Consider the following 27297-nt stretch of genomic DNA (forward strand, 5'->3'; position numbering starts at 1 on the left):
AATAAATCAATGGGGATGATCTTTATAACGGACATTATATTATTCACGTGTAAGATTATATATGAAATGAAATATCAAGCTTTGTGAACATGGATCATACATGAGTCTATGATTTGCTGACAGCTGTCACATGACACAAGGGGCAGGCAAATGAAAAGACATTTTAAAATCTGTCAGATAAAAATCTATAGCTCATTTGAATAAAGTAATTGCTATTGCAGTTATGCAGTTGTACTATATATAATGTTCATTTAAAATGTAACTCCTTTCCATGAAAGCATACTGTGGTAGGCTCAAGAGTGTGCATGTTTTTTCAACATTATATGTATGACAATATTGCAAATGGTGATTCAAATATCTCTGCCATATAGTGCTCAAGACTAACTAACATTCCTGTGTTGAAATATATTTAAAACAATGGGGCCTATTTATCAAGCCGTCAACCGCAAATACGCTGAACTTCTGCAGCGTAATTGTGGAGAGCTTGATTCGCCTTATTTATCAAAGCCTATAGACCGGCAAAGGTAGAAATCTTTGACGTAACATACAATCTGCCGGTTTCAGTGTGACACAGATCGATGCTTACATCACTACAGATGTTCCGAATGCAAATTCGGCACTATCTGACTACTTTTGCTAGTTATCAAATAACTACCAGGTACGCTCACCACTATTCCGGCCCAGCGTACCTGGTTTTCAATTCGCCGCCCTGGAGGCGGCGTATGCCATAGGAATCAATGGGAGTCTGAAAGCAGCGAAAGCTCATGTTCGCTGCTGCCCGATATCCCATTGATTTCTATGGGAGAATAAAATTTATGTTTACACCTAACACCCTAACATGTACCCCGAGTCTAAACACCCCTAATCTTCCGCCCCCTACACTGCCGCCACCTACATTATACTTATTAACCCCTAATCTTCCGCCCCCTACACTGCCGCCACCTACATTATACTTATTAAACCCTAATCTTCCGCCCCCTACACCGCCGCCACCTACATTATACTTATTAAACCCTAATCTTCCGCCCCCTACACCGCCCCCACCTACATTATACTTATTAACCCCTAATCTTCCGCCCCTACACCGCCACCACCTACATTATACTTATTAACCCCTAATCTTCCGCTCCCACCACCGCCGCCGCCACCCACATAAAGTTATTAACCCCTATCCCGCTGCTCCCGGACCCCACCGCAACTAAATAAATGTATTAACCCTGAAACCTATTAACCCCTAAACCGCCAGTCCCCCACATCGCCATAAACTAAATTAAACTATTAACCCATAAATTTAACAACCCGCTAACTTTATATCAAATATTAACTCATCCCTATCTTATAATATATAAAAAACTTACCTTTAAAATTACATTAAACTATATTAAACTAATAATTAACCTACCCTAACTTTTATACTAAAATTACATTAAACTATATTAAATTAATGATTAGTCTACCCTAACTTTTATACTAAAATTACATTAAACTATATTAAATTAATAATTAATCTACCCTAACTTTTAAACTAAAATTACATTAAACTATATAAAATTAATAATTAATCTACCCTAACTTTTATACTAAAATTACATTAAACTATATTAAATTAATAATTAATCTACCCTAACTTTTAAACTAAAATTACATTAAACTATATTAAATTAATAATTAATCTACCCTAACTTTTATACTAAAATTACATTAAACTATATTAAATTAATAATTAATCTACCCTGACTTTTATACTAAAATTACATTAAACTACAAATTAAATTAACTATATTATATATTTAAACACCTACCCCTACTCAAATAATTAAAATCTACACTAAAAAATTACTAAGTTACAAAAAACTAACAACTAAGTTACAAAAAATAACAAACACTAAGTTACACAAAAAAATAAACACTAAGTTACAAAAAATAAAAAAGAAATTATCAAAGATTTAAACTAATTACACCTAATCTAAGGGCCCTATAAAAATAAAAAAGCCCCCCCAAAATAAAAAAACCCTAACTACAAATAGCCCTTAAAAGGGCCTTTTGCGGGGCAATGCCCCAAAGAAATCAGCTCTTTTACCTGTAAATAAAAAAATACAAATACCCCCAAACAGTAAAACCCACCACCCACACAACCAACCCCCCAAATAAAAACCTAATCTAAAAAAACTAAGCTCCCCATTGCCCTGAAAAGGGCATTTGGATGGGCATTGCCCTTAAAAGGGCATTTTGCTCTATTGCAGCCCAAACCCTAATTTAAAACTAAAACCCACCCTATAAACCCTTAAAAAATTCTAACACTAACCCCAGAAGATTCACTTACAGTTTTGAAGATACAACATCCATCCTCCAAGAAGCCAGCAGAAGTCTTCATCCAAGCGGCCGAAGTCTTCCTCCAAGCCCGCAGAAGTCTTCACCCAGACGGCATCTTATATCTTCATCCATCCGGTGCGGAGCGGCTCCATCTTCAAGACATCTGACGCAGAGCATCCTCTTCAATCGACGGCTTCTTCAGAATGAAGGTTCCTTTAAATTACGTCATCCAAGATGGCGTCCCTTAGATTCCGATTGGCCAATCGGAATTAAGGTTGAAAAAATCCTATTGGCTGTTGCAATCAGCTCGCATTCTATTGATTGGAACAGCGAATAGGATTGAAGTTCAATCCTATTGGCTGATTGCAACAGCCAATAGGATTTTTTCAACCTTAATTCCGATTGGCTGATAGAATTCTATCAACCAATCGGAATCTAAGTTACGCCATTTTGGATGACGTCATTTAAAGGAACCTTCATTCCGAAGAAGCCGTTGATTGAAGAGGATGCTCCGCGTCGGATGTCTTGAAGATGGAGCCACTCCGCGCCAGATGGATGAAGATAGAAGATACCGTCTGGGTGAAGACTTCTGCAGGCTTAGAGGAAGACTTCGGCCGCTTGGATGAAGACTTCTGCCGGCTTCTTGGAGGATGGATGTCGGATTTTCAAAACTGTAAGTGAATCTTCTGGGGTTAGTGTTAGGACTTTTTAAGGGTTTATTGAGTGGGTTTTAGTTTTAGATTAGGGTTTGGGCTGCAATAGAGCTAAATGCACTTTTAAGGGCAATGCCCATCCAAATGCCCTTTTCAGGGCAATGGGGAGCTTAGGTTTTTTAGATTAGGTTTTTATTTGGGGGGTTGGTTGTGTGGGTGGTGATTTTTACTGTTGGGGGGTATTTGTATTTTTTATTTACAGGTAAAAGAGCTGATTTCTTTGGGGCAATGCCCCGCAAAAGACCCTTTTAAGGGCTATTTGTAGTTTATCGTTGGTTAGGTTTTGTTTTATTTTGGTGGGGCTTTTTTTATTTTCATAGGGCCCTTAGATTAGGTGTAATTAGTTTAAATCTTTGATAATTTATTTTTTATTTTTTGTAACTTAGTGCTTATTTTTTGTGTAATTTAGTGTTTGTTATTTTTTTGTAACTTAGTTGTTAGTTTTTTGTAACTTAGTAATTTTTTAGTGTAGATTTTAATTTTTTGAGTAGAGTTAGGTGTTTAAATATATAATATAGTTAATTTAATTTATAGTTTAATGTAATTTTAGTATAAATGTTAGGGTAGATTAATTAATAATTTAATATAGTTTAATGTAATTTTAGTATAAAAGTTAGGGTAGATTAATTATTAATTTGATATAGTTTAATGTAATTTTAGTATAAAAGTTAGGGTAGATTAATTATTAATTTAACAAAGTTTAATGTAATTTTTGTATAAAATTTAGGGTAGATTAATTATTAATTTTATATAGTTTAATGTAATTTTAGTATAAAAGGTAGGGTAGATTAATTATTAATTTAATATAGTTTAATGTCATTTTAGTATAATAGTTAGGGTAGGCTAATTATTAGTTTAATATAGTTTAATGTAATTTTAGTATAATAGTTATGGTAGGTTAATTATTAGTTTAATATAGTTTAATGTAATTTTAAAGGTAAGTTTAAATTTATTATAAGATAGGGATGAGTTAATATCTAATATAAAGTTAGTGGGTTGTTAGGTTTAGGGGTTAATAAGTTAATTTAGTTTATGGCGATGTGGGGGGCTGGCGGTTTAGGGGTTAATAACATAATGTAGGTGGCGGCGGTGTAGGGGGCAGAAGATTAGGGGTTAATAAGTATAATGTAGGTGGCGGTGGTGTAGGGGCAGCAGATTAGGGGTTAATAACATAATGTAGGTGGCGGTGGGCTCCGGGAGCGGCGGAATAGGGGTTAATAACTTTATTAGAGTGGCGGTGGGCTCTGGGAGCAGCGGGATAGGGGTTAATAACTTTATTTAGGTTGCGGCGAGGTCTGAGAGTGGCGGGATAGGGGTTAAACAGGGTCAACAATATGGAGCAAACGCTCCCCCCCCCCAGGCTTAAGCACGTATCAAGTGGCGGTGCTTAGTGACAGTATACAAATAAAGCTGTGAAAAAGCCGAATAGCAGCGAGAACGATGACTGCTAGTTAACAACAGTCCGCTGCACATCACCCCGTACTTAGCGTGCAGTTTTTTGACAGCTTTTTTGTTAAATACGGAGAGCGTATTCAGGTTTGCGGCAGCGATGTTAGACAATGTCAGGCGAGCGTATTGGTGCCGGCAATTGCAGCACAGTTGACTGCTTGATAAATAGGCCTCAATGTCTAAATATTCCTTGTATACCAGTCCAGATAGTTTAAACAGAAGGATCATAAGGTTTTTTTCTTTTACACCCCTCGGCACACTCACACTCATTTTTACTGCACACAATCAGACAAACACACTAACACACAAATACTCAGCAATTTTTTTCTGGTGGGTAGGTGGGAAACACAAAAATGTCCTCACCATAATATTATCAGTGTAGAAAAATTATACATATTTATAGTTTTAGAACATAGCCATTGTTTATCAGTAGATCAAGGGGCCAATTTACGCGTGAGCGGACATGATACAATGTAGCGTATTATGTCCGCATACGCTGTCTGCATTTATCATTGCACAAGCAGTTCTGGTGAACTGCTTGTGCAATGCTGCCCCCTGCAGATTTGCCCGCAATCGGCCGCTAGCAGGGGGTGTCAATCAGCAGGATCGTATAGGATCGGGTGGATTGAAGACCGCAGCCTCAGAGGCAGTGGACAAGTTATGGATCAGCGGTCTTTAGACCACTACTTCCTAACTACTGTTTCCGGCGAGCTTGAAGGCTCGCACGGAAACAGGGGCATCAAGCTCCATTCAGAGCTTGATAATTCGGCCCCCAAGTGTCTAGCAAGTACATTTTTACATGAACTATAATTTATCTAGAGGGTCATGTGACTCATCATTTGAAATAAAAGAGACTCTGCTCCATATAATGTAAAATTTCTGTGTGTTGGTTTAAGTTTGGTCGAAATTGTCTCTTGGACCAATTCATTTTCTTAATTTGAACTTTGTGTCTAGTTGATAAGATATTCTCCATTTGTTATCAACCACCTAATGTCTAGAGGATAATACCACTCACTTGAAAAAATAGTCTATTCTCTTTTGCATCAGGGTCTTGCAGATGTATAGATTATATCCTTGCCAAAAATATAACACCATTGTTAGCACCCTTTTATTATTTTAAACCTGGCTATCATGTTTTAGGATATTGCAATTTTTTAAATCAACAGCTGCTATCTAGAGTGTTGAGTGACCCTTCATTTGAAAGAGGAGACTCTCCACCTTTTAAGTAATGAGTTTCATTAATGTAAGGGTTTATGTGTGGCTGAAATAAAGCCAGTTGTATATCCCTCCCTATTTACTGTGAGCCAGATATCTTACTAACTTACTAACTACGAAAAAACCTCAGAGGGTTAAGTGAGAGAGAATATTGTGAAAGAGAATATTCTATTTTTTGTAAGACACACACCAGTTAGGAAAAGGGCTTTATTAATGTCTATTGCCAAGATAAACCACTTGATACGTGCTTAAGCCTGGGGGGGGGGGAGCGTTTGCTCCATCTTGTTGACCCGATGGATGCCCATGCACACATACACACACATATTTTCACATAAACACATACACATGCTGGGAGATATTTCTTAGTAACTTAGTAATCATAGGCAAACATTGTGTACTCAGTAAGTTGTGTTTATCATTGAACTTGGGTAATATGTCAAGTTCTTTGCCCATGCATCCCCAAATCAGAATCTTACCGTTTTCCTTGGAGCTGGGAAGTTCCCCATAAAAATCCTCATTATTCATGTTTAGTAGCATATAAAATGTAACTATTGCTCTTGTCCCTTTGCCTTTTACAGTTGTTAGGACCGCTTCCTGCATTTCTGGTGGATCAGTGAGCTGAAGAAGCTGAAATGGAAACAATTCAATAAGATTAATCTGAACAAATATTAATATGACTGTGCATATGCATCACCCCTGTCTATTTTCAGAACTGGATTTTGTGAGGAGCAATAAAAGCCTGGTACTAAAAAGGTTAGATCCCTAATAGGATTGCCACATTTCCACTTTAAAAAGAATATATTTCAGGGGCTGCTTAAAGAAAGAGTTTGCAACATACAATGTGTTAGTTAATTCAACATCTTTCACAGACACACCAAGTATGTTGATTTATTGCATGTAAGCAGAAAAATACTGGATATTTTTTAAACCTTCAAGGAATATACAGCACAACTCACAAAACTAATCAGATCCTTCTTAAAAACCTACAGCATGAATCAGAAAATCTTGTGCCTTCTAATCCTCACATGAGGACTTTCTACACGCTGCCCAAAATATACAAGAAAGGAAACCCAGGAAGATCATTATAACAGGTATGGGAACACTGACTAAATAAATATCTGGCCTAATAGGAAGTATTCATAAGCCCCTAGTTATTAACACTGAGAGCTTTATACAGGACACCAAAGACTTTCTCAATAAACTTAGCCAAATCATAAAACTACCGGCAAATATATTACTGGTAACCATTGATGTAACATCCCACATAAAGACGGTATTTTAAATTCCTTGCTTGTTTTAAATTCCTCTTGTCCCGCATAGTTAAGTCACTATCGCTAATAATTTATACTCAGGCACAAATATTTCATTTTCAACAACAATAGCTATTTACAAATGACCGGGATTGAGTTTGGCACAAAAAATGTCACCATATTATGCCAATGTTTTCATGGACAACCTGGAACAGAGATTCCTAGCCACTCACCCCCACAAACCATATAAATATTACTGCTACATAGATGACATGTTCATAATATGGACAGAAGGAGAAGAAAGCCTTCTAGACTTCCATAAATTATTTAATTTATTCCACCCATCAATAAACCTGAAAATTAATTTCTCAAAACAGTGTGAGCTTCCTGGATTGTACCATAACAGTCACCAATGGCACACTTCAATCATCTGTGTACGGAAAACCCACAGGCAGGTACAGCTACCTCCAGAATTCCAGCTTCCATCCCAATCACACAAAACAAGGTGTCATCTACAGCCAGGCTATCAGAGACCACCGCATTTGCTCTCATACTGAGGACCAAGACAAACACCTGAACACACGGAGGAATATAACAATACTCTTAGCTTCAAATGTATAAAAAGTCCCAGAATGTTAAAGTCCGTATCTGTAGACATATCCTATTAAGGTTATTGTGTTACTGTGGCCACATTGTATCAAATATTAAGCTGTATGAGAACAGTGTTGAATCCTCCTAATAATTACTTCAAAGTAAATGATTGTGTCCTTTTAAGACAAAGTAAAAAACAGCCCACCGGATCAGAGTTCTCTCAAAGTCAGCACCTACTGTTAGTAGAAACCACTGCTCGCCTTCAGGAGATAATAGGAGCAATCTCACTCACCCCTCTTCCTCCAGAGTAACGGCGTTGGTTTCTAAATTGAAACTCACAGTTCCTGTGTGTGGAGATTTGCCAAAAAATACCCGGCAGTTGCAATGTCTGTGATCCAGAGTTTGAAACACCCCACACTTAGCGTGTATCACGCGCGGGTTACTAGTTACCTAGTGGAGAAGAATTAATCTTTTGCAGGACAAACAGCTTAGCTTCATCGCATTTCACCTGTATCACCAGGCTTTTTCAAGATCTTGAAATGCAACAAATCCCGCTGCAAATTGTGCCAACATATATGTGAAAATGACACACAAGAACAAAACATACCATATTAAGGGATCATATTCATGCACATCTGCAAATGTGGTGTACATGATACAGTGTGACCAAGGTTGCTACATTGGAGAAACTGGCCTTAAAGTGTATCTAAGGATGGACCAGCACATCATTTCAACCAGACTGATCACTCCATCCAAAACATTGAGATAAAAGTAATTAAAGGGAATGTCATGAATGGAAAACATTTCAGATGAAAGTAATAGCACATTTCAACACCATAAAGGAGGGGCTGAATATAGACCACTGGTTTTCAAACCTGTCCTCAGACCTCCCTAACAGGCCACATTTTGAGGATATCTGAACTTGAGCACAGGTGAACTAATCAGATGATTAATAAACATGGTTATTATACCTGCTCTCATCCAACCAAGGTAATCCTGAAAACCTGAAATGTTGGGGGGCGTGAGGACAGGTTTGAAAACCAGTGATATAGACTGGTTTTCTCACATACTACCAAAATTTATATGAACGTCATTCTTAATGTCTAATATATGTCTAATTATTTATTTTTTATCACTACTCTTTCTACACATTCATTTGAGCTAATTTGTTTCTATACACATATTAAGCAGCTGTATATGATTTTTATACTTATATCTGATGTTTAATATGTTTATGGTTTTGCCTATGTTTATTTGTTCTGGCCTTTGGTTTTCTCTCAAACATTCTGTACCTTTCACTCTCAGGCCGATTCTGCTATTTACACCCCAACCCCCACCCACCCCCTACATCCCCTACTCTAACAACAGCTTGTTTTAAGTCAAGGAAATCAAGGAAAAAAACATATTAAGAGAATAGGGAAAAGTATGCTCTTTCTACACATAAAGTATTATTATAAACTTTATCATATTGATTAGTATTGCTTCAGACCTGAGGAAGAGAGGAAGACTCTCAAAAGCACAAAATCATGTCTTGTAAATATCATGTTAGTCCAATAAAAAGGTATCTTGTCTACTGGACTAATACCGCTAAACCAATCTATAAATATATTTAAATATGAATATATACATAATTCTCTCCAGGACCTTTTTAGTGGGTGCACCACTGGGCTGATTTTACTAAAGTTTTAGCCAATATTAAAGGGATAGTCTTGTCAACTTAAGACAACTTTCTAATTTACTCCTATTATCAATTTTTCTTCGTTCTCTTGCTATCTTTATTTTAATGTAAGCTTAGAAGCCGGGCCATTTTTGGTTCAGCACCTGGGTAGAGCTTGCTGATTGGTGGCAACAATTAGACACCAATCAGAAAGCGTTACCTAGGTTCTGAAACAAAAATGGTCCAGCTCCTATGCTTACATTCTTGCTTTTTCAAATAAAGATAACAAGAGAATAAATAAAAATTGATAATAGGAGTAAATTAGAAAGTTTCTTAAAATTGCATGCTCTATCTGAATCATGAAAGTTTAATTTTAACTACACTAACTGTGTAGAGAATCACAAAATTTAACAGTAGATGGTGACGTTTCGGTGTTCACAACCCCTTCCTCAGACCAACTCAGACCAACTCAGACCCCGAAACGTCACCATGTACTATTAAATTTTATGATTTTCTTAAGGGACACTGAACCCAAATTTTTTCTTTCATGATTCAGATAGAGCAGCAATTTTAAGCACCTTTCTAATTTACTCCTATTATCAATTTTTCTTCGTTCTCTTGCTATCTTTATTTGAAAAAGCTTTTTTTTTTTGGTTGAGAACTCTGGAAAGCACTTTTTTATTGGTGGGTGAATTTATCCACCAATCAGCAAGGACAACCCAAGTTGTTCACCAAAAGTGGGCCGGCATATAAACTTACATTCTTGCATTTCAAATAAAAATACCAAGAGAATAAAGAAAATTTGATAATAGGAGTAAATTAGAAAGTTGCTTAAAATGTCATGCTCAATCTGAATCACAAAAGAAAAAAATTGGGTTCAGTGTCCCTTTATTAACCCAGTGAGGGCAGTCCCTGGTTTTTGGTATTTCAGGTTTTTTGGCTTTGCACCCTGGTTGTTGTCCATCCAGAAGTGAGAGTGCAAATACACATGGATATGTATATATAAATATATATATATATATATATATATATATATATATATTTATATTTATTTATTTATTTATATTTATATATATATATATATATACTTTTAATCACCATCGCCTAGATTTAGAGTTCTGCGTTAGCCGTCCAAACCAGTGTTAGGGGGTCCTAACGCTGGTTTTGGCCGCCCGCTGGTATTTAGAGTCAGTCAGGAAAGGGTCTAACGCTCACTTTCCAGCCGCGACTTTTCCATACCGCAGATCCCCTTACGTCAATTGCGTATCCTATCTTTTCAATGGGATCTTTCTAACGCTGGTATTTAGAGTCTTGGCTGAAGTGAGCGTTAGAACTCTAACGACAAAACTCCAGCCGCAGAAAAAAGTCAGGAGTTAAGAGCTTTATGGGCTAATGCCGGTTTATAAAGCTCCTAACTACTGTGCTCTAAAGTACACTAACACCCATAAACTACCTATGTACCCCTAAACCGAGGTCCCCCCACATCGCCGCCACTCTAATAAAAAAATGTAACCCCTAATCTGCCGAACGCACACCGCCGCAACCTACATTATCCCTATGTACCCCTAATCTGCTGCCCCTAAAATCGCCGACACCTACATAATATTTATTACCCCCTAATCTGCCCCTATATTTCTTGCACACACACATACTGTTCCTGTATTGGGACTTAATACATCCAACTATGAGATGGAAACTGTTTGCAGTCACTTTAAAAAAAATCACTTTTTTAATTATCAATTCTTCTGATTTGAGTTATATTCATAGAAATGACGTAGTAAAACAACTCACCGCTTGTGCTTCCTTATCTGTCAGGATTGATAGCACAGGAGCTTTGCATAGCATAATGAATGAAGTACAGAAAGAGGGACTGAGTTTTCCGCCTGATTTGAAGTACTCAAAATCTTTGGTAAAATCATTCTGGAAAATGTCTAAAAGAAAAAAGTATGGTATGTGCTTTATTTTAGAATGAATTACACAGTATGTGCATATTCAGCAGATATTATTATTATTATTTATTATTATTATTATCGGTTATTTGTAGAGCACCAACAGATTCCGCATATAGATGTTACAAATGTGTATCTTTCTACAGTATCTATCTATCTATCTATCTATCGTATCTATCGTATCTATCTATCTATCTATCTATCTATCTATCTATCTATCTATCGTATCTATCTTTAATCTATCTATCTTTCTATCATTAATACCTATCTATCTTTATCTATCTATCTATCTATCTATCTATCATCTATCTATATCTTTGGTAAAAGCATTCTGGAAATGTCTAAAAGAAAAAAGTATATTATGTGCTTTATTTTAGAATGAATTACACAGTATGGGGTATATTTATCAAAGTGCGAGCGGACATGATACAATGTAGCGTATCATATCCGTTGCACATCGATAAATGCCGACAGCATACTCTGTCGGCATTTATCATTGGTGCAATACCGCCCCCTGCAGATTCGCGGCCAATCAGCCGCTAGCAGGGGGTGTCAATCAACCCAATAGTATTTGATCGGGTTGATTTCTGTCCGCCGCTTCAGAGCAGGCAGACAGGTTATGGAGCAGCGGTCTTTAGACCGCTGCTTCATAACTTCTGTTTCCGGAGAGCCTGTAGGCTCGCTGGAAACAAGGGGCATCAAGCTCCTTTCTGAGCTTGATAATTCAGCCCCAAAGTGTATAATCAGTAGATATGAATATAGATGTTACAAATGTGTATCTTTCTACAGTATCTATCTATCTATATCTATCTATCGATCTATCTATCTATCTATCTATCTATCTATCTATCTATATCTTTGGTAAAAGAATTCTGGAAAATGAAAAAAGTATGTTATGTGCTTTATTTGAGAATGAATTACACAGTATGTGTATATTCAGCAGATATGAATATAGATGTTACAAATGTGTATCTTTCTACAGTATCTATCTATCTATCTATCTATCTATCTATCTATCTATCTATCTATCAAATCTATCTATCTAACTATCTATCTATCTTTCTATCATTAATATCTATCTATCTATATCTATCTATCTGTATCTATCTATCTATCATCTATCTATATCTTTGGTAAAAGCATTCTGGAAATGTCTAAAAGAAAAAAGTATATTATGTGCTTTATTTGAGAATGAATTAAACAATATGTGTATAATCAGTAGACATGAATATAGATGCGTACAAATGTGTATCTTTCTACAATATCTATCTATTTATCTATCATCAATATCTATCTATCTATATCTATCTATATATATATCTATATCTATCTATCTATCTATCACCTATCTATATCTTTGGTAAAAGCATTCTTGAAAATATCTAAAAGAAAAAAGTATATGGCCTAGATTTGGAGTTCGGCGGTAAAAAGGCTGTTAACGCTCCGCGGGCTTTTTTCTGGCCGCACCATAAATTTAACTCTGGTATCGAGAGTTCAAACAAATGCTGCGTTAGGCTCCAAAAAAGGAGCGTAGAGCATTTTTACCGCAAATGCAACTCTCGATACCAGAGTTGCTTACGGACGCGGCCGGCCTCAAAAACGTGCTCGTGCACGATTCTCCCATAGGAAACAATGGGGCTGTTTGAGCTGAAAAAAAACCTAACACCTGCAAAAAAGCAGCGTTCAGCTCCTAACGCAGCCCCATTGTTTCCTATGGGGAAACACTTCCTACGTCTGCACCTAACACTCTAACATGTACCCCGAGTCTAAACACCCCTAACCCTACACTTATTAACCCCTAATCTGCCGCCCCCGCTATCGCTGACCCCTGCATATTTTTTTTAACCCCTAATCTGCCGCTCCGTAAACCGCCGCAACCTACGTTATCCCTATGTACCCCTAATCTGCTGCCCTAACATCGCCAACCCCTATATTATATTTATTAACCCCTAATCTGCCCCCCTCAACGTCGCCGACACCTGCCTACACTTATTAACTCCTAATCTGCCGAGCAGACCTGAGCGCTACTATAATAAAGTTATTAACCCCTAATCCGCCTCACTAACCCTATCATAAATAGTATTAACCCCTAATCTGCCCTCCCTAACATCGCCGACACCTACCTTCAATTATTAACCCCTAATCTGACGACCGGAGCTCACCGCTACTCTAATAAATGTATTAACCCCTAAAGCTAAGTCTAACCCTAACACTAACACCCCCCTAAATTAAATATAATTTTAATCTAACGAAATAAATTAACTCTTATTAAATAACTTATTCCTATTTAAAGCTAAATACTTACCTGTAAAATAAATCCTAATATAGCTACAATATAAATTATAATTATATTATAGCTATTTTAGGATTAATATTTATTTTACAGGCAACTTTTTAATTATTTTAACCAGGTACAATAGCTATTAAATAGTTAAGAACTATTTAATAGTTACCTAGTTAAAATAATAACAAATTTACCTGTAAAATAAATCCTAACCTAAGATATAATTAAACCTAACACTACCCTATCAATAAATTAATTAAATAAACTACCTACAATTACCTACAATTAACCTAACACTACACTATCAATAAATTAATTAAACACAATTGCTAAAAAAAAATACAATTAAATAAACTAGCTAAAGTACAAAAAATAAAAAAGAACTAAGTTACAAAAAATAATAAAATATTTACAAACATAAGAAAAATATTACAACAATTTTAAACTAATTACACCTACTCTAAGCCCCCTAATAAAATAACAAAGACCCCCAAAATAAAAAATTCCCTACCCTATTCTAAATTAAAAAAGTTACAAGCTCTTTTACCTTACCAGCCCTGAACAGGGCCCTTTGCGGGGCATGCCCCAAGAATTTCAGCTCTTTTGCCTGTAAAAGAATAAATACAATACCCCCCCCCCAACATTACAACCCACCACCCACATACCCCTAATCTAACCCAAACCCCCCTTAAATAAACCTAACACTAAGCCCCTGAAGATCTTCCTACCTTGTCTTCACCATACCAGGTTCACCGATCCGTCCTGGCTCCAACATCTTCATCCAACCCAAGCGGGGGTTGGCGATCCATCATCCGGTGCTGAAGAGGTCCAGAAGAGGCTCCAAAGTCTTCCTCCTATCCGGAAAGAAGAGGACATCCGGACCGGCAAACATCTTCTCCAAGCGGCATCTTCAATCTTCTTCCATCCGGTGCGGAGCGGGTCCATCTTGAAGCAGGCGACGTGGATCCATCCTCTTCTTCCGTTGTCTCCCGACGAATGACGGTTCCTTTAAGGGACGTCATCCAAGATGGTGTCCCTCGAATTCCGATTGGCTGATAGGATTCTATCAGCCAATCGGAATTAAGGTAGGAATTTTCTGATTGGCTGATGGAATCAGCCAATCAGAATCAAGTTCAATCCGATTGGCTGATCCAATCAGCCAATCAGATTGAGCTCGCATTCTATTGGCTTTTCCGATCAGCCAATAGAATGCGAGCTCAATCTGATTGGCTGATTGGATGAGCCAATCGGATTGAACTTGATTCTGATTGGCTGATTCCATCAGCCAATCAGAAAATTCCTACCTTAATTCCGATTGGCTGATAGAATCCTATCAGCCAATCGGAATTCGAGGGACGCCATCTTGGATGACGTCCCTTAAAGGAACCGTCATTCGTCGGGAGACAACGGAAGAAGAGGATGGATCCGCGTCGCCTGCTTCAAGATGGACCCACTCCGCACCGGATGGAAGAAGATTGAAGATGCCGCTTGGAGAAGATGTTTGCCGGTCCGGATGTCCTCTTCTTGCCGGATAGGAGGAAGACTTTGGAGCCTCTTCTGGACCTCTTCAGCACCGGATGATGGATCGCCAACCCCCGCTTGGGTTGGATGAAGATGTTGGAGCCAGGACGGATCGGTGAACCTGGTATGGTGAAGACAAGGTAGGAAGATCTTCAGGGGCTTAGTGTTAGGTTTATTTAAGGGGGGTTTGGGTTAGATTAGGGGTATGTGGGTGGTGGGTTGTAATGTTGGGGGGGGGGTATGGTATGTTTTTTTTTACAGGCAAAAGAGCTGAAATCCTTGGGGCATGCCCCGCAAAGGGCCCTGTTCAGGGCTGGTAAGGTAAAAGAGCTTGTAACTTTTTTAATTTAGAATAGGGTAGGGAATTTTTTATTTTGGGGGGCTTTGTTATTTTATTAGGGGGCTTAGAGTAGGTGTAATTAGTTTAAAATTGTTGTAATATTTTTCTTATGTTTGTAAATATTTTATTATTTTTTGTAACTTAGTTCTTTTTTATTTTTTGTACTTTAGCTAGTTTATTTAATTGTATTTATTTGTAGCAATTGTGTTTAATTAATTTATTGATAGTGTAGTGTTAGGTTAATTGTAGGTAATTGTAGGTAGTTTATTTAATTAATTTATTGATAGGGTAGTGTTAGGTTAATTGTAGGTAATTGTAGGTAGTTTATTTAATTAATTTATTGATAGGGTAGTGTTAGGTTTAATTATATCTTAGGTTAGGATTTATTTTACAGGTAAATTTGTTATTATTTTAACTAGGTAACTATTAAATAGTTCTTAACTATTTAATAGCTATTGTACCTGGTTAAAATAATTACAAAGTTGCCTGTAAAATAAATATTAATCCTAAAATAGCTATAATATAATTATAATTTATATTGTAGCTATATTAGGATTTATTTTACAGGTAAGTATTTAGCTTTAAATAGGAATAAGTTATTTAATAAGAGTTAATTAATTTCGTTAGATTTAAATTATATTTAAGTTAGGGGGGTGTTAGTGTTAGGGTTAGACTTAGCTTTAGGGGTTAATCAATTTATTAGAATAGCGGTGAGCTCCGGTCGTCAGATTAGGGGTTAATACTTGAAGTTAGGTGTCGGCGATGTTAGGGAGGGCAGATTAGGGGTTAATACTATTTATGATAGGGTTAGTGAGGCGGGTTAGGGGTTAATAACTTTATTATAGTAGCGCTCAGGTCCGCTCGGCAGATTAGGGGTTAATAAGTGTAGGCAGGTGTCGGCGACGTTGAGGGGGGCAGATTAGGGGTTAATAAATATAATATAGGGGTCGGCGGTGTTAGGGGTAGCAGATTAGGGGTACATAGGGATAACGTAGGTGGCGGCGCTTTGCGGTCGGAAGATTAGGGGTTAATTATTTTAAGTAGCTGGCGGCGACGTTGTGGGGGGCAGGTTAGGGGTTAATAAATGTAATACAGGGGTCGGCGGGGTTAGGGGCAGCAGATTAGGGGTACATAAGTATAACGTAGGTGGCGGTCGGCAGATTAAGGGTTAAAAATTTAAATCGAGTGGCGGCGATGTGGGGGGAGCTCGGTTTAGGGGTACATAGGTAGTTTATGGGTGTTAGTGTACTTTAGGGTACAGTAGTTAAGAGCTTTATGAACCGGCGTTAGCCAGAAAGCTCTTAACTCCTGCTATTTTCAGGCGGCTGGAATTTTGTCGTTAGAGCTCTAACGCTCACTTCAGAAACGACTCTAAATACCAGCGTTAGAAAGATCCCATTGAAAAGATAGGATACGCAATTGACGTAAGGGGATCTGCGGTATGGAAAAGTCGCGGCTGAAAAGTGAGCGTTAGACCCTTTAATCACTGACTCCAAATACCAGCGGGCGCCCAAAACCAGCGTTAGGAGCCTCTAACGCTGGCTTTGACGGCTACCGCCGAACTCCAAATCTAGGCCTAAGTGTTTTATTTTAGAATGAATTACACAGTATGTGTATAATCAGCAGATATGAATATAGATGTTACAAATGTGTATCTTTCTACAGTATCTATCTATCTATCTATCTATTTATCTATCTACATTATCTTTCTATCTCTCTCTCTCTCTCTCTCTCTCTATCTATCATCAATATACTGTATATATATATATATATATATATATATATATTTATCTATCCATCATCTATCATCTATCTATCTATCTATCTATCTATCTATCTATCTATCATCTAATGATAATAAGTTGATTTATTTACCACTTTGCAGTAACCAAGCTTTAAAATATTGATGTCTTGCTATAAAATAACATTTTGACCAAATCTAAACATTTTAAAAACAAATTAATATCATGTTTACTGCAATTTTTTACTTTTTTCTTGATCATTTTTATTACAGTTTATCATTAACATTATTTGTTATTTGTCTCTTACAGAAGAAAAAAACCCAATTTACATAATTCACGAATATTCCATATTCAAATATTACAAAGTAAAAGATATGTATGAGAGTGTCTTCGAGACTGGGTAATAAATTTATTTATAAACAAATAAAGGAGGGAAAGGTAGAAAAGGGGGAAACGATGGGAAACCCCCAGAAATAAAAAAAATCCTCTCTCTTAAACCTCCTCTCTAGATTTCATTCTCTCTCCACATATTTTAGGGTTTATGTTCCTTTATTGTCTAATATTTTACTTCAGAAAACCATTTTCCTCTTAATTTTTCTATTATTATAAATGTATTTTTCAAAGGATTATTAATATATATTTGCAATTTTTGAGGATTGATTTTAATTATAGTTCACCATTTATTTATGAACCTCTTAACCACCTTTTCTATATTTATCTTGGCATATAACTGTTTAATTTTAAGATCAACTAAGTAGGGACCTTTGTCCGATTTCCAAAGTTTAAATATTTGTTTCCTAGTTGTTAGAATAATTAAATGTAGTATATCTTTATTTATACCTCTAATTTTGGAGAATAGAAATATATCCTTTATTAATGGCTTAAGTTGTATCTCATATGTTTTATTAATCCAATTTAAAAAAAAACCAAAAACTTTTGCCAATATTTCTGAATTTTGGGATATCCCCATATACAATGGATTAAATATGGCACCATATATAGTTAATCAATCTATAGCGAGTTGACATATTTTCAGGTGTTATATAGGCTTAATGTGTATCAGATTATCCCCATTGCTACTGGGAATTTAAGACAAAAACTTGCACGTGATACTGCAAATTTTTTATCAATTTTTATATAACTCCATTTAAAAAGAAAGAGAGCCTTTGTTTTTTTTTTTAAATTATCCTATGAAAATATATACATAGACAACCCAAGGTATTGATCCAGGCCCATTTTAGTATATTTGATGCCACTATTTGGTCACCAATTTTTTTCACATGACTGCGGCAGTCATATGACAAATGGTTGTAAAAGCTTCTCTGGAATACCCTTTGTGCAGAAATAGCATCAATGTAAATATTTGCATAGGAAATTAGCACATCTAGGCAAGATTCCCCGCTCGCTTTTCCCCAGAAATACCTCATATACAATGTTACCAATGCACAAGAGAATTCTGGGTAAGATATGCAAATTAGATATGCAAATTCTCATTTTTTCTTTCATGTAATTAGCAAGAGTCCATGAGCTAGTGACGTATGGGATATACATTCCTACCAGGAGGGGCAAAGTTTCCCAAACCTTAAAATGCCTATAAATACACCCCTCACCACACCCACAATTCAGTTTTACAAACTTTGCCTCCTATGGAGGTGGTGAAGTAAGTTTGTGCTAGATTCTACGTTGATATGCGCTCCGCAGCAGGTTGGAGCCCGGTTTTCCTCTCAGCGTGCAGTGAATGTCAGAGGGATGTGAGGAGAGTATTGCCTATTTTGAATGCAGTGATCTCCTTCTACGGGGTCTATTTCATAGGTTCTCTGTTATCGGTCGTAGAGATTCATCTCTTACCTCCCTTTTCAGATCGACGATATACTCTTATATATATACCATTACCTCTGCTGATTTTCGTTTCAGTACTGGTTTGGCTTTCTACAAACTTGTAGATGAGTGTCCTGGGGTAAGTAAGTCTTATTTTCTGTGACACTCTAAGCTATGGTTGGGCACTTTGTTTATAAAGTTCTAAATATATGTATTCAAACATTTATTTGCCTTGACTCAGGATGTTCAACATTCCTTATTTTCAGACAGTCAGTTTCATATTTGGGATAATGCACTTGAATCAATTATTTTTCTTACCTTAAAAATTTGACTTTTTTTCCCCTGTGGGCTGTTAGGCTCGCGGGGGCTGAAAATGCTTCATTTTATTGCGTCATTCTTGGTGCAGACTTTTTTGGCGCAAAAAATCTTTTCTGTTTCCGGCGTCATACGTGTCGCCGGAAGTTGCATCATTTTTGACGTTCTTTTGCGCCAAAAATGTCGGCGTTCCGGACGTGGCGTCATTTTTGGTGCCAAAAAGCATTTAGGCGCCAAATAATGTGGGCATCTTTTTTGGCGCTAAAAAATATGGGTGTCGCTTTTGTCTCCACATTATTTAAGTCTCATTTTTTCTTTGCTTCTGGTTGCTAGAAGCTTGTTCATTGGCATTTTTTCCCATTCCTGAAACTGTCATTTAAGGAATTTGATCAATTTTGCTTTATATGTTGTTTTTTCTCTTACATATTGCAAGATGTCTCACGTTGCATCTGAGTCAGAAGATACTTCAGGAAAATCGCTGTCCGGTGCTGGAACTACCAAAGCTAAGTGCATCTGCTGTAAACTTTTGGTAGCTATTCCTCCAGCTGTTGTTTGTATTAATTGTCATGACAAACTTGTTAATGCAGATAATATTTCCTTTAGTAATGTACCATTACCTGTTGCAGTTCCATCAACATCTAATGTTCAGAATGTTCCTGATAACATAAGAGATTTTGTTTCTGAATCCATCAAGAAGGCTATGTCTGTTATTCCTCCTTCTAGTAAACATAAAAAATCTTTTAAAACTTCTCTTTATACAGATGAATTTTTAAATGAACATCATCATTCTGATTCTGATGACTCTTCTGGTTCAGAGGATTCTGTCTCAGAGATTGATGCTGATAAAATCTTCATATTTATTTAAAATGGAATTTATTCGTTCTTTACTTAAAGAAGTACTAATTGCTTTAGAAATTGAGGATTCTGGTCCTCTTGATACTAATTCTAAACGTTTAAGGTCTTTAAATCTCCTGTGGTTATTCCAGAAGTTTTTCCTGTTCCTAGTGCTATTTCTGAAGTAATTTCCAGAGAATGGGATAAATTGGGTAATTCATTTACTCCTTCTAAACGTTTTAAGCAATTATATCCTGTGCCGTCTGACAGATTAGAATTTTGGGACAAAATCTCTAAGGTTGATGGGGCTATTTCTACCCTTGCTAAACGTACTACTATTCCTACGTCAGATGGTACTTCCTTTAAGGATCCTTTAGATAGGAAAATTGAATCCTTTCTAAGAAAAGCTTATCTGTGTTCAGGTAATCTTCTTAGACCTGCTATATCATTGGCTGATGTTGCTGCAGCTTCAACTTTGGTTGGAAACTTTGGTTGGAAACTTTAGCGCAACAAGTAACAGATCATGATTCTCATAATATTATTATTCTTCTTCAACATGCTAATAATTTTATCTGTGATGCCATTTTTGATATTATCAGAGTTGATGTCAGGTTTATGTCTCTAGCTATTTTAGCTAGAAGAGCTTTATGGCTTAAAACTTGGAATGCTGATATGTCTTCTAAATCGACTCTACTTTCCATTTCTTTCCAGGGTAACAAATTATTTGGTTCTCAGTTGGATTCTATTATCTCAACTGTTACTGGTGGGAAAGGAACTTTTTTACCACAGGATAAAAAATCTAAGGGTAAAAACAGGGCTAATAATCATTTTCGTTCCTTTCGTTTCAACAAGGAACAAAAGCCTGATCCTTCATCCTCAGGAGCAGTTTCAGTTTGGAAACCATCTCCAGTCTGGAATAAATCCAAGCCTTCTAGAAAAGCAAAGCCAGCTTCTAAGTCCACATGAAGGTGCGGCCCTCATTCCAGCTCAGCTGGTAGGGGGCAGGTTACGTTTTTTCAAAAACATTTGGATCAAATCTGTTCACAATCTTTGGATTCAGAACATTGTTTCAGAAGGGTACAGAATTGGTTTCAAGATAAGACCTCCTGTAAAGAGATTTTTTCTTTCCCGTGTCCCAGTAAATCCAGTGAAAGCTCAAGCATTTCTGAAATGTGTTTCAGATCTAGAGTTGGCTGGAGTAATTGTGCCAGTTCCAGTTCTGGAACAGGGACTGGGGTTTTATTCGAATCTCTTCATTGTACCAAAGAAGGAGAATTCCTTCAGACCTGTTCTGGATCTAAAAATATTGAATCGTTATGTAAGGATACCAACGTTCAAAATGGTAACTGTAAGGACTATCTTGCCTTTTGTTCAACAAGGGCATTATATGTCCACAATAGATTTACAGGATGCATATCTGCATATTCCGATTCATCCAGATCATTATCAGTTCCTGAGATTCTCTTTTCTGGACAAGCATTACCAGTTTGTGGCTCTGCCGTTTGGCCTAGCTACATCTCCAAGAATTTTTACAAAGGTTCTCGGTGCCCTTCTGTCTGTAATCAGAGAACAGGGTATTGTGGTATTTCCTTATTTGGACGATATCTTGGTACTTGCTCAGTCTTTACATTTAGCAGAATCTCATACGAATCGACTTGTGTTGTTTCTTCAAGATCATGGTTGGAGGATCAATTCACTAAAAAGTTCATTGACTCCTCAGACAAGGGTAACCTTTCTGGGTTTCCAGATAGATTCAGTGTCCATGACTCTGTCTTTGACAGACAAGAGACGTCTAAAATTGATTTCAGCTTGTCGAAACCTTCAGTCACAATCATTCCCTTCGGTAGCCTTATGCATGGAAATTCTAGGTCTTATGACTGCTGCATCGGATGCGATCCCCTTTGCTCGTTTTCACATGCGACCTCTTCAGCTCTGTATGCTGAATCAATGGTGCAGGGATTACACAAAGATATCTCAATTAATATCTTTAAAACCGATTGTATGACATTCTCTAACGTGGTGGACAGATCACCATCGTTTAATTCAGGGGGCTTCTTTTGTTCTTCCGACCTGGACTGTAATTTCAACAGATGCAAGTCTTACAGGTTGGGGAGCTGTGTGGGGATCTCTGACGGCACAAGGAGTTTGGGAATCTCAGGAGGTGAGATTACCGATCAATATTTTGGAACTCCGTGCAATTTTCAGAGCTCTTCAGTCTTGGCCTCTTCTGAAGAGAGAATCGTTCATTTGTTTTCAGACAGACAATGTCACAACTGTGGCATACATCAATCATCAAGGAGGGACTCACAGTCCTCTGGCTATGAAAGAAGTATCTCAAATTCTGGTTTGGGCGGAATCCAGCTCCTGTCTAATCTCTGCGGTTCATATCCCAGGTATAGACAATTGGGAAGCGGATTATCTCAGTCGCCAAACGTTGCATCCAGGCGAATGGTCTCTTCACCCAGAGGTATTTCTTCAGATTGTTCAAATGTGGGGGCTTCCAGAAATAGATCTGATGGCGTCTCATCTAAACAAGAAAATTCCCAGGTATCTGTCCAGATCCCGGGATCCTCAGGCGGAAGCAGTGGATGCATTATCACTTCCTTGGAAGTATCATCCTGCCTATAGCTTTCCGCCTCTAGTTCTTCTTCCAAGAGTAATCTCCAAGATTCTGAAGGAATGCTCGTTTGTTCTGCTGGTAGCTCCGGCATGGCCTCACAGGTTTTGGTATGCGGATCTTGTCCGGATGGCCTCTTGCCATCCGTGGACTCTTCTGCTAAGACCAGACCTTCTGTCGCAAGGTCCTTTTTTCCATCAGGATCTCAAATCCTTAAATTTAAAGGTATGGAGATTGAACGCTTGATTCTTGGTCAAAGAGGTTTCTCTGACTCTGTGATTAATACTATGTTACAGGCTCGTAAATCTGTATCTAGAGAGATATATTATAGAGTCTGGAAGACTTATATTTCTTGGTGTCTTTCTCATCATTTTTCTTGGCATTCTTTTAGAATTCCGAGAATTTTACAGTTTCTTCAGGATGGTTTAGATAAAGGTTTATCCGCAAGTTCTTTGAAAGGTCAAATCTCTGCTCTTTCTGTTCTTTTTCACAGAAAGATTGCTAATCTTCCTGATATTCATTGTTTTGTACAAGCTTTGGTTCGTATAAAACCTGTCATTAAGTCAATTTCTCCTCCTTGGAGTTTGAATTTGGTTCTGGGGGCTCTTCAAACTCCTCCTTTTGAACCCATGCATTCATTGGACATTAAATTACTTTCTTGGAAAGTTTTGTTCCTTTTGGCGATCTCTTCTGCCAGAAGAGTCTCTGAATTATCTGCTCTTTCTTGTGAGTCTCCTTTTCTAATTTTTCATCAGGATAAGGCGGTGTTGCGAACTTCTTTTGAATTTTTACCTAAGGTTGTGAATTCCAACAACATTAGTAGAGAAATTGTGGTTCCCTCATTATGTCCTAATCCTAAGAATTCTAAGGAGAAATCGTTGCATTCTTTGGATGTTGTTAGAGCTTTGAAATATTATGTTGAAGCTACTAAGTCTTTCCGAAAGACTTCTAGTCTATTTGTTATCTTTTCCAGTTCTAGAAAAGGCCAGAAAGCTTCTGCCGTTTCTTTGGCATCTTGGTTGAAATCTTTAATTCATCATGCCTATGTCGAGTCGGGTAAAACTCCGCCTCAAAGGATTACAGCTCATTCTACTAGGTCAGTTTCTACTTCCTGGGCGTTTAAGAATGAAGCTTCGGTTGATCAGATTTGCAAAGCAGCAACTTGGTCCTCTTTGCATACTTTTACTAAATTCTACCATTTTGATGTATTTTCTTCTTCTGAATCAGTTTTTGGTAGAAAAGTACTTCAGGCAGCGGTTTCAGTTTGAATCTTCTGTTTATGTTTTTCATTAAACTTTATTTTGGGTGTGGATTATTTTCAGCAGGAATTGGCTGTCTTTATTTTATCCCTCCCTCTCTAGTGACTCTTGCGTGGAAAGATCCACATCTTGGGTAGTCATTATCCCATACGTCACTAGCTCATGGACTCTTGCTAATTACATGAAAGAAAACATAATTTATGTAAGAACTTACCTGATAAATTCATTTCTTTCATATTAGCAAGAGTCCATGAGGCCCGCCCTTTTTTGTGGTAGTTATGATTTTTTTGTATAAAGCACAATTATTCCAATTCCTTATTTTATATGCTTTCGCACTTTTTTCTTATCACCCCACTTCTTGGCTATTCGTTAAACTGAATTGTGGGTGTGGTGAGGGGTGTATTTATAGGCATTTTAAGGTTTGGGAAACTTTGCCCCTCCTGGTAGGAATGTATATCCCATACGTCACTAGCTCATGGACTCTTGCTAATATGAAAGAAATGAATTTATCAGGTAAGTTCTTACATAAATTATGTTTTTTGCTTCAAAACACTGTTTTAACACAGCTATCCTTTTAACAGGATTATTGCAGCAAACTAAAAATCACTCATTAGACAGCCTGTTTCGTTCTTTTTGGAACTCATCAGTAGGAGATAGATTTCTGGTTGCTGCACTGGTAAAGCTATTTTCAAGGTTAAACCAAAATTCATTAAAATTATGGGGGGAGATAAAAAACTGAAATTAAAATCCTCCATGTCTCAAAATTAAATCAATGTAAATATTTGCATAGGAAATTAGCACATCTAGGCAAGATTCCCCGCTCGCTTTTCCCCAGAAATACCTCATATACAATGTTACCAATGCACAAGAGAATTCTGGGTAAGATATGCAAATTAGATATGCAAATTCTCAGTTTTTTTGCTTCAAAACACTGTTATAGCACAGCTATCCTTTTAACAGGATTATTGCAGCAAACTAGAAATCACTCACTATACAGCCTGTTTCGTTATCTTTGGAACTCATCAGTAGGATATAGATTTCTGGTTGTTACATTGGTAAAGCTATTTTCAAGGTTAAACCAAAATTCATTAAAATTATGGGGGGAGATAAAAAAAACCTGAAATTAAAATCCTCCATGTCTCAAAATTAAATCAATGTAAATATTTGCATAGGAAATTATCACATCTAGGCAAGATTCCCCGCTCTGTGTTAAAACAGTGTTTTGAAGCAAAAAAACTGAACATTTGCATATCTAATTTGCATATCTTACCCAGAATTCTCTTGTGCATTGGTAACATTGTATATGAGGTATTACTGGGGAAAAGCGAGCGGGGAATCTTGCCTAGATGTGCTAATTTCCTATGCAAATATTTTCATTGATTTAATTTTGAGACATGGAGGATTTTAATTTCAGTTTTTTATCTCCCCCCATAAATTTAATGAATTTTGGTTTAACCTTGAAAATAGCTTTACCAATGTAACAACCAGAAATCTATATCCTACTGATGAGTTCCAAAGATAACGAAACAGGCTGTATAGTGAGTGGAGGAGATTTTGAGACATGGAGGATTTTAATTTCAGTTTTCAGGGGTTTAAGGCTTTTTTAAATAAAATATATTTGTTTATTTTTTAAATTTCCCTATTGTAGGGATCCCCCCAACAGCTCTCTACCCCCCCCCCACCCTACTGTTCCCTGACATGTTTGTTAGTGGGAGCCAGTCTGCCAGTAACAAATGATGATTTTTCTATACACTCTTAGCATACGCACAACCATGCTTTTCATACACTCTTTGCATACTCACAACCATGCTTTTCATACACTCTTAGCATACTCACAACCATGTTTTTCATACACTCTTAGCATACGCACAACCATGCTTTTAATACACTCTTAGCATACTCACAACCATGTTTTCATACACTCTTAGCATACTCACAACCATGTTTTTCATACACTCTTAGCATACTCACAACCATGCTTTTCATACACTCTTAGCATACTCACAACCATGTTTTCATACACTCTTAGCATACTCACAACCATGCTTTTCATACACTCTTAGCATACTCACAACCATGCTTTCCAACTCAGATGCCTTGTGACCATAACTTTAAATTTAAAGTTTAAATCACATTATCATTGTTTTTTACTACAGAGAATGTGCACATACAAACCAGAGCCTTACACATCCTCAGAGCCAGGGAGTAACATTTCTTAAAAATGTTACTAAGGCTCTTAGCGTTTTGAATTTTTCAATATCATCTATATGCAAATGCCCCTTCATGGGTTCTAAAAAGTGTGTGTCTGGCTTCTCACTATTCAGTATCAATTGAATCCTAAATTACAAATAAATATTTTACCCCTGCCATGTAAAAATGTAACCATGGGTGTCCATCCTCATGCCCAAAGGCAAACATACAGCCCATGATTGGTTTTAATTTGCTTTCATTAACCAGAGTATATAGATTATATACATATAAATACAGTGTGTGTACGTGTGTGTGTGTATGTAAGTGTGTGTGTGTATGTATGTGTGTGTGTGTGTGTGTGTGTGTGTGTGTTTAAATGTGTGTATATATGTATGTGTGTGTATGTATGTAAGTGTGTGTGTGTGTGTATGTAAGTGTGTACGTGTGTATATGTAAGTGTGTGTGTGTATGTAAGTGTGTAAGTGTGTGTGTATGTAAGTGTGTGTGTTTGTGTGTGTATGTGTATGTAAGTGTGTGTGTGTATGTAATTGTGTGTAAGCTAAAAAAGCAGCGTTAACAGGTCCTAACGCTGCTTTTTTTTTACGCCCGCTGGTATTACGAGTCTTGAAGGTTTAGGGTCACCGCACACTTTTTTGGCCTTACCTCAAAACAACTTACGTAAACTTCATAAAGTCTTTTTTCTATGGGACTTCCATAGCGCCGGTATTACGAGTCTGTCCTGGGAGGCCAAAAAGTGAGAAGTACACCCTACCCCGTCAAGAGTGTGTGTTTAAATGTGTGTATATATGTATGCATGTAAGTGTGTGTGTGTGTATGTAAGTGTGTACGTGTGTATATGTAAGTGTGTGTGTGTATGTAAGTGTGTAAGTGTGTGTGTATGTAAGTGTGTGTGTATGTAAGTGTGTATGTGTATGTAAGTGTGTGTGTGTGTGTGTATGTAAGTGTGTGTGTGTATGTAAGTGTGTGTGTGTCTATGTAAGTGTGTACGTGTGTATATGTAAGTGTGTGTGTATGTAAGTGTGTGTGTGTATGTAAGTGTGTAAGTGTGTGTGTATGTAAGTGTGTGTGTGTGTATGTAAGTGTGTGTGTATAAAACAATATTAATTGTGGGGGGGTGGAAGTTCCCACACTTTTTTGTAGGACTTGACCCCTGCATAGTACCATCAGAACAATAGTACTGTGCTGTAATCAGAAAGGAAATATTTCTTGTTTTTAATAA

General features: G+C 37.0%; 1 protein-coding gene across 1 annotated transcript in view; it reads right to left on the reverse strand.

Annotated features, from left to right (window-relative positions):
* The window catches only part of LOC128666270 (uncharacterized), a 112530-nt gene that overhangs the window by 55173 nt on the left and 30060 nt on the right, over positions 1–27297 (reverse strand). The window contains exons 3-4 of the mRNA XM_053720748.1: positions 10980–11119; positions 6167–6317 (exon numbers count right to left, since the gene is read on the reverse strand). Of these exons, the coding sequence (XP_053576723.1) occupies positions 6167–6317; positions 10980–11119 (291 nt within the window). The remainder of the gene's footprint in view (positions 1–6166; positions 6318–10979; positions 11120–27297) is intronic.

The sequence above is a fragment of the Bombina bombina genome, chromosome 7, assembly GCF_027579735.1.
Source record: "Bombina bombina isolate aBomBom1 chromosome 7, aBomBom1.pri, whole genome shotgun sequence".
Classification (NCBI taxonomy): Eukaryota; Metazoa; Chordata; class Amphibia; order Anura; family Bombinatoridae; genus Bombina; species Bombina bombina.